The sequence below is a fragment of the Lolium rigidum genome, chromosome 6, assembly GCF_022539505.1.
Source record: "Lolium rigidum isolate FL_2022 chromosome 6, APGP_CSIRO_Lrig_0.1, whole genome shotgun sequence".
NCBI lineage: Eukaryota > Viridiplantae > Streptophyta > Magnoliopsida > Poales > Poaceae > Lolium > Lolium rigidum.
Window position 1 is genome coordinate 52,269,140 of NC_061513.1, and position 8,792 is coordinate 52,277,931.

At 49.5% G+C, this 8,792-nt stretch overlaps 2 protein-coding genes across 2 annotated transcripts; one reads left to right on the forward strand and one right to left on the reverse strand.

Moving 5' to 3' along the window:
* Positions 1–1,304: 1,304 nt before the first annotated feature.
* LOC124668134 (vacuolar iron transporter homolog 5-like) lies at positions 1,305–2,218 on the forward strand. The gene has a single exon (XM_047205328.1). It carries the CDS (start codon positions 1,365–1,367, stop codon positions 1,977–1,979), a length of 615 nt encoding a protein of 204 aa, XP_047061284.1. The 5' UTR covers positions 1,305–1,364; the 3' UTR covers positions 1,980–2,218.
* Positions 2,219–3,529: 1,311 nt separating this feature from the next.
* Positions 3,530–8,194, reverse strand: LOC124668551 (protein IQ-DOMAIN 13-like). Its single transcript, XM_047205671.1, has 5 exons — positions 7,891–8,194; positions 7,440–7,546; positions 6,235–7,085; positions 6,033–6,152; positions 3,530–4,222 (listed from the first exon to the last, which is right to left on the reverse strand). The coding sequence occupies exons 2-5, from the start codon at positions 7,516–7,518 to the stop codon at positions 3,530–3,532; spliced, it is 1,743 nt and encodes a 580-aa protein (XP_047061627.1). The 5' UTR covers positions 7,519–7,546; positions 7,891–8,194.
* Between the last annotated feature and the right edge of the window lie 598 nt (positions 8,195–8,792).

The following is an 8,792-nucleotide window of genomic DNA, read 5'->3' on the forward strand; positions in this document are numbered from 1 at the left end:
TAAAATTGTTTCACGAAAAATCAATATCTTTTATGTAGCATATAAAAATACAAATTCGGTGCTAAAAAAAATCTTTTCACAAGATATTTATTTATCTTTTTACTCGGGACACAATAAATATCGGTTTCCGCGAAACTTGGGGTGGCAGTTTGGCAGTGGCACACATAGAGTGTTCAGATGTATGCATGACATTTAAAAGTGTTTTTCAGGTAGTAGGAAATATGCACCTAATGCCAGATTAAGTGAACTTCCGATATTTTGGACCCCAATACAGCGCGACATTTTAGGCCGGGTGTGGCCCAATAGTGATTCGCCACGTGGTATGTATTAAAACCAAAGTTGTCATTCCGTACGTTGCTGAAAAATTCCCTCGGCTCATGTGGCGTCTCGCCCTACGCGCGCTAATGTTAGCGCAATATAAATCTTTTTTTTTTGAAATAGAAGCCTCTACATCCGAAAGAATTAGACTGGATGATGCCACTACATATATCTACTAGGATTGATCGACCTAATTCGCCTAAGTAATCAGCCGTCGTCGTCGAAGCTAGAGTAGACTGTTTTGCTATGAATGTACACTCAGCAAGCACGATTATTTGATATTTTGTCTTTTTCTCAATTTAACTTTTAAATTTAAGTTGTTTAGTGCATTAGTTCTACAGAATTCATCAGCATCATCACCATTCCATTGATTTGCATGCGCGCGCTGCTGGCTGGTAAGCTGGTAGCCAGCTAGCTGCCGGGCCACTAGCTAGCTGATGGAGGACAAGTTCGGCAAATAGGAATAGCTAGCTCCAACAGAAACTCTAGAAAGTCTGAGCTGGTCATCCCTTCCCTTGCATATGTATATGACAAAAGGCAATAAGATATATCAATGATATATAAAAGTGTATGTTACATATCTAGTTATCTACGCATGAAAAATACAAAGATGGACGTGCTATTGAAATGAATTCGTCAGCAGTCGTCGAAGAAATTGGACTGGATGATGCCAGGATTGAATGGCCTAATTCGCCTAGTTAATCAGCCGTCGTCGTCGTACGTAGAGCAGACTGTTTTGCTATGATGTACGTACACTCAGCAAGCACGATGGATGGATTAATCTATGGTGTGTGCTCATGGTGGCCACGCGCGCCCACGATACCAGAGGAGAAAAGGAGGAGATGTCAATGGCAAGGCGGCATGAAAGCTGGAAAAGAGAGGAAGAAGAACGGCATGCCCGCACTAAACATTCGGCCAAAACACCCCTGAAATCGACTATAAAACACGGCAGCGGAGGCGTGTGTCTGCCACACTACTGCCGAAGCGTGCCACCACAAACCACTACCATCTCCATCCATCAATCTTACTAGGTCCAGTCGATCGCCATGGCCGTGAACGACACCAAGCTGGCCGACGCGGAGAACCCAGTGGTGGCGATGAAGTGCGACTCGGACGACGTGGACTTGGCAGGGCGCGCCAACTGGCTGCGGGCGGCGGTGCTGGGCGCAAACGACGGCCTAGTCTCCACGGCCTCGCTCATGCTCGGCGTGAGCGCGGTGAAGCACGACGTGCGCGCCATGGTGGTGTCGGGGTTCGCGGGCCTGCTGGCGGGGGCGTGCAGCATGGCCATCGGGGAGTACGTCTCGGTGTGCTCCCAGCGGGACGTGGAGCTCGCGCAGCTGGAACACGACGGCAGGCGGGGCGGCGACGAGGAGCGGGACCTGCCGAGCCCCGTCCAGGCCGCGGCGGCGTCCGCGCTGGCGTTCTCTGTCGGCGCCTTGCTGCCGCTGCTCGCGGCCGGGTTCATCGTCGGGTACAGGATGAGGGTGGCCGTGGTGGTGGCCGTAGCGACCATGGCGCTGGCCGCGTTCGGGTGCGTCGGGGCCGTGCTGGGCCGGGCGCCAGTGGCGAGGTCATGCGCCAGGGTGATGGTGGGCGGGCTCGCCGCCATGGGCGTCACCTTCGGCCTCATGCGGCTCTTCCGCGCCAGTGGCATATGACGAGGTTTTTTTTGTTGTTGGTGGTGCCGCCAAGTACGGCGTCCATCCGTTTCTCGTGATCCTGGTTGCGCCAACCTCCTGATGACCTCCGTGCATGCATGCCTCCCTGAATCGATCGGTGCATGCCGGTCGTGTTCCTCAGTTATCTAATTATTATAACTCTTATATTATTACTTATACTCTGTCTTTGCATGCCACGGCTGCCTGCCATATCAATGTAACCAAAACTTAAAGTTGGACATTTGGTTGTTTGCCTAATGTTTTTCATTTCGAAACTCGACAAACCAGGCCTTTGCCGAGTGCCTTGGGGAAAACACTAGGCAAAAAAGGCGCTCGTTAAAAACAGAACTCGGCAAATATCAAACATTACCGATTATGTCATATAAGACAAAGGCATAGTTTCGACCCAATTTTGAATTCAACCAAAGAAATTTTCAAAATTAGAAAACTTGTGCATGAAGTTCTTTTATGTGACCTAGTTCCACACAAAAAATACCAAACTTGTAATATGGAAATTTGAAGAAAATAATCACAAAAAACGCTACCATGTAGTTAGCTTTTTACCTAGATGATGATGTTGATGGCCAAGTTGATGTCAAACTTCGTAATAAATGCCCAAAAAGGGCACGAAGCTTCATATTTGCATGCCAAAAACATTATCAACCAGAGTTTCATCTTTTTTTCACAACAATCTGAATTTTCATTTTATCAAAGATAAAACAGGCTTTTTTGTGAATGAAGTACAAAAAGTTGATGGCGCACAATTGCACCACAAAAAATTGCAGAATTATATTATTAGTGGGATGGTAAATTCTGGGGGATGAACATTTTGTTCTCCTTGTATCTAAGATCCAGGCTTGATCGTCTCTCCTCTCAGTTCTCCAATAGCATATAGCACTTCCTTGAAGTACATGGAAACTGTCTCAGTCGATCTCCTCCATGTGCTATGGATGACTCGAAATCGTTAGTTGTGCCCGACGATATGAAGAAACATAGCAACTTGCTCTTCGATACATGTGTGGATGATGTCCCCGAACATCCCCCGATTTGCGCTCGCCAGCACCTGTCCCCAGAAAAACGATCTAACCGAACGTTCCGCGCGGGCTAACTTTTGGGCCGCTTTAAAGTTTGTGCGATGCAGTTTTTCCATGCCACCCAGCCAACCAATCAACTGTTTTTAAGCCAACTAAAAGCGAGAAACCACCTTCCGAGCAATCAAACACGCCCTAGAGAACAAGAGACAAAACATCTTTGTGACGAGGACACACAAACTCGCACACGCATGCATACAATCTCTGTTCCATGGACTCACTGCACTGCGTTTACATCGCAGCCACCGGCCGATCCCTCAAAAAACGAAGCAAGATCACAAAGGGACCAGGCAGCCACGGGTAAACCAAGCACAACGAATCATCATCGAACAAATATGCAACATGCAAGATCGAGCACACACGCACCAAACCAATCACACACGATACAGACTGTTACAGCACCGAGCAGAACAAATCACCACGCATCAAAGGAAGAAGATCGCGACGAGCATGCAGGAGCTACCTGAAGGTCCTCCTGCCGACCCCGGCCGGCATGGACACGGTGGAGTCGACGCTGAGCCCGCTGACGGACCGCCGGTGCCGCCTGCCAGCCACGGACGCCGCCGGCGTGCCCATCCGCGACGGCGGCACCGACGGCTGACCGCCGCCGCCCTTCCAGAACGGGGTCTTGGCCCAGCTGCCGATGCTCTGGCCGAGCCCGAACGAGAACCTGGGCTTCTGCTCCGCCGCGCGCCGCTCCTTGTCCAGCTGCTGCTGCAGCACGTGCGCGCGCGCCCGGGCCTTGGCGGACGCCGACATCGTGGGCGTCATGTAGTTGGGCACCCCGAACGCCGGGCAGCTCGTCAGGCTCTCGTCGTCGCGGACGCTGCCGCCGCCGCCGACGCCGTGGCTCGGCGCCCCTCCTCTCGTGGCCCGCGTCGCGGGCCTGCTGCTCGGCTGCTTGGGGTAGTAGGCCGACACCACCGACCGCGCCGGTGTGTTCGCCGCCGTCGTCATGGGCGTCATCATCGGCGTCATCATCTCGCGGTGCGCGACGGCGGGCGCGGGCTTGTGTCGGACGACGATCGGCTCGACGTGGCGCGGGTACTCGGGCTCATGGGAACGGTCGATGGGTGACCACCACCACGGGTTCCGGCCTGACTGGAGGTCCGCCAGGATCGCGTGGGCCGCCATTGGCGTCGCCTTCAGCACCTGCAACCGCGGGCCCAGATTAAGAATTAGAAACATATTAAGAACAGCTCGTCAGACTGAAAAAAGTGAATTGAAAACAGGTTCAAATCTCGGAGTACCTAAGGTTGTCTAGATAGTATCGTTTTCTCATCGGTACCATAGATTTGTATTGTAGTATCACGCTACTATGAGATTTTTATTTTAATTAAAAATATATACTTCCACCGTCTATAAAAAATGTTGAAGGTTTGTTTAAATTTGGCTATATCTGTTACACTAAAAAATGTCTAGATATATCCAAATTTAGACAAACTTTCAACATCTTTTTATGGATAGAGATATATAGTACTATTAAACAAACTAAACTTGAAATATAGAAATTCAGAAGAAAAAAACATCACCAAAAAGTTCTCATGTATGACTTAACTAGGCTTTCAACATAGATGAACATTTTCACGGCCATGCAATACTTTGTTACAGTTTGGTAAGGGCACAGAGATTCATATTGGCATGGGAAAATATATTGCCAACTAGAGTTTCTGACTTTTATTTCACAAAATTTTGGCTTCCATTTTATTATCTCAAATATTATATTTTTGTGAATGATGTAAAAATATTCCATGGCAAGATTGTACCACAACAATTTTCAGAAAAAAAAAGTATAGCTAGTGGGATGGGCACTTCAAGAGATGAGTATTTGCTTTGGTTTGTAGCTCAAATTTGATTTTCTTTCAATGAAATTGACAGAGAGTGGTTTAGATGGGAAAAGTAGCTAGAAATTTGGAAATCCATAAAAGTTGGGAATTGTATATATAAGGTAGTCTTGGTTGACTGAAAATTGGAGTGGTAAAATTTTGCACCATGTTCTTGGTATTAACAAATAAATCCATTTTTGGTATTTTTTGCACTTAGAAAATGCAAAACATTTTTTGTGTGGAAACAAATCAGAACTCCATTGGGCAACATTGTTTATCATGCCAAGATGCATCTTTGTACAAAATATGGGAACATTATCACAAACTATGCAATGTATATACCCATGAACATGGTTATTTGGATTGAAAGTCGTGAATTGTTATCGATGGTAATATGTTTGGTGAAGGTTTTTTTAATAAAATTTTCAGATTTGATATTTATCGTTTTTCCTTGCAACTATTACATGTAAAAGGACCTATGGTCTTCTAAAAGTTTGGTCAAATTTAGTTAGTTTGTCTTTTTTTAAAAAATAAGCCTTAATCTTTGGGATGGAGGTAGTATCGTAAAATTGTAAGATACTACGATACATATCACCTACTAAAGGTGACAGAACGCATATAGCTAGTTTCAGATAAAAATAAAGTAAGAGTACACCTTAATTCGACCAGGAAGGCATTGATATTGCGCTTTTAGTTGGGCCATCAGTACCATGGAAAAAGAACACGGACGGTGTGCTACTGCTAACCACTACAGTTTGACTGACAGAATTAACAGTCGGACGAAAGCTCGTTGCAACCTCTCCCAACAGATATACCAACAATGACACTACACCTTTTGAGTGGAAAAAACAAGGCATCCATAGTGCGATTCTAGCTGGCTTGATCGGTGCGTATGTATGTTACGTAGCATCTAACATATTTTTATCGATCGCCACCACCTACTGGTCTCCATCAGTTGAACGGAAGGAACGAAACGATCGCTCATCTGCTCTAACTACTGCTCCTTGACTGACGGAATATGTCCCCTTTGCTTGTTTCAGACATGATCGCGCGTGTCGAATTAGGCGAGTGTTACTTTCTGAAAGAATCTATGTGTGTTTTCAGCGTTACGGCGGTGGAAGACGCCATGAACGTACCTGGTGCGAGTAGGCGTAGGCGAGCGCTCGCTCGCGCTTCATCACGGCCTCCGCCTTCCGCTTCGTCCTCGCGTCCGCCTCGTCGCGGCTCAGCAGGCTGTCGTCCCACATGCCGCCGTCCTACAGCCACGTTGCACCGGCGACCTCGTTATGATCCGGCTGGGCTAACATACAGTGATCATCATGCACGTACGGTACGTACCTGCGAGCCAGAGCGCCACCTGCCGTCGTCCCGGAGCAAGGCGCGGTGGTTGCGGCGCTCCATGGCCTCCACGCGGCTGGCACGCACCTGCGCCTGCACGCGCACCAGCGTCCGCATGCACCGCATCGCGTGCGCCGTCTGCCGCCGCACGCTCGGTCCCCGCACCACCCCCTGCAGCCGGATCAGCCCCCGCAGCGACCGGTAGCTCCGCCGCGCGCTGTACCCCCGGAACGCCGCCTGGATCGCCACGGCGGCCGCGCGGGCCTGCTCCGGCGGCACGGCCGCCTGCCTCGCCGCCACCGCGCGCGTCCTGGGACGCTGCTGATGCTGCTGCTGCGGCTGCCGCCACTCGGTGATCTTCTCGGCGGCCCTGCCCTGCTGCAGCCGCTGCAGCCTCTGCTGCTGCTCCCGGTCGTGGTCGAACCGCCTGATCAGCGGCGGCGGCGAGCAAGACGGCGGCGGAGGCAGCGGCAGCACCGCCGTGGTGTACTGCTGCTGCTTCTCGCTGCCACCGCCATCCCGCTCCCGCTCACGCGCCAACGGCGTCGTCGGCGCCGTCGCCGCAGCATGATTGGCCGCGGTGACCGTTGTGGTGGTGGGCCTGGCGGGGGTGATCTGGTACTGCGCCGGCGGCCTGCCGTAGTACTGCCGCTCCATCTCCGCGTCGCCCAGGATCTTCTCGATGCTGCTCGGCTGCCGGTACAGCGGCATGCTCATGCCGGCCATCGTCGGCGCCGGATCGGCGTGCTGCCGCGACCGGCCGAAGCCCCATTTCTTCTTGTCCCTTTCGCTGCGGTACTGCGGCGGCGGCTGCGAGTACTGCGCTACCAGTTGCCCCTGCATCCATTCGTCTCAACGATCACTTATCTCTCCCTAAACTTCACATGGAAATTTCTTCCAAGTAACTAGTAAAGGGCATAAAAATGTAATGAAAAATACAACAGAAATTCTATATGCAAACTGACCCTGTCGCTACGATACACCTGCACCTGTCTACATGCTCATACAGCTGGCATGCAGTTCTTGCTTCAGGGCAAAGCATAAGTCTGGGTAAGCAGCCAACTTATTCCAAAACATGGGCCTTTTGTCTTCTTTGCACGTTTCAAGTGGGATACATACTTGATTCTTATTTGCCTTGATGATTCTTTTGCCTTTAAGTGAAGCTACATCAGGCCTACACATTGGTGGCCTAAAGTGTTAAGTACTTACATTTGTGGCCTTCTCCTTGGGGTTTGTGGTGAACGCCTTCTTGAGTGCAGTGATCCAGTTTCCCTTCTTGCCCATCTTCTTAACATGTCTCTCAGGCACACTCCTGCAACAAGTCAATCAACAACATTCAGTTAATATGTTTTGTGATTGGAAGGATCATGTAAATTTGATCCAGTCTACTTGGAGCTTCAGATATATGCCATAGCCTTGCATGCAGGATTTTTGTAGTGTGGGAAATTTATGGTAAAACTATAATATTTGACAGCATGCTTGCGCATGCTTGCTCTGGTCAAGACACTGAGTGGAGTTTCAGACTTTCAAGTGCTAGACAGAATAACAGATATAGAGGGAAGCCATATATCTGAGGCCCAAGTTTTTAACACAAAAGTAACTTGTTTCCAAATATTAACAAGACAGAAGGATGCAAAGCAACTACTCCATTCATACCTTGTTTGAGGTTCCCCTGCCTCTCTTTGCTGATGCTTCGGTAGAGTAGCTCCGCATTCCCAAGTTTGAACCCCTCGTGCTCTACCGCAATCCTCAGAATCTCATGGCAAAACTGCACTCAATCTTCAGGCCGTCCAACTCTCTCTTCACCCGTGAGACGAGGCCGTTATATAGATCCTTTACTGGATCGGGTGGTGAAGGGGAGAGCCCACTTCCGCACTCGATGACACCCAACCAACCTTGCTTCAGCGGTAAGCCTCACGAGGCAGCCAGGTTTCGCAGCAGGTGCAGCAGGGTGAACAACTCCAGCGGCACTGTTCTGGTGTGCTTTCCTTTTGTTGTACCTCAAACATATTTATGCCTCTTCAGATCCATGTGTGATGTGCACAGATGCAACATGGCTAGCGTGCGTTGCTGTTGCACAAAAACTTAACTGTAAGGCTGCAATCCAGTTGGAGTCCACAGGAAGCTGTGCATCTGCAAGGGTTTTATTGGCGTGAGAGCGAGGGTTCGGAGTTCAGAGTCCAGGCATGTTCAGTCAATCAGACAGACAGACGGACATGGTAGCTCACCTTCGTCTGATAACCCCCGTTCATCTGTTACCATGCGGTGTCGTCCACCGGATCAAACCGGTAGCGATCGAGCTGAGCTGATGATTCAGTTTTGTCAGTAGCGTCCGATAGAATTTCGCAGCGGGAAATGATCCTTTCGTGCTCGTGCTAGTGGTTGGTTAAATTCGGAAGCCTGATCATTTGTAACTATCATGTGTTCGAACATCATAGCAGGTGTCAGCCATTTGGGTAAACTAGCTTCATGCGCATGTCATTGCTCACTAACACTTGCTTAAGGCTCAATCCTTTGGACCAGCGTCATGATGATTCGTTTCGAACAGTGATCATGTT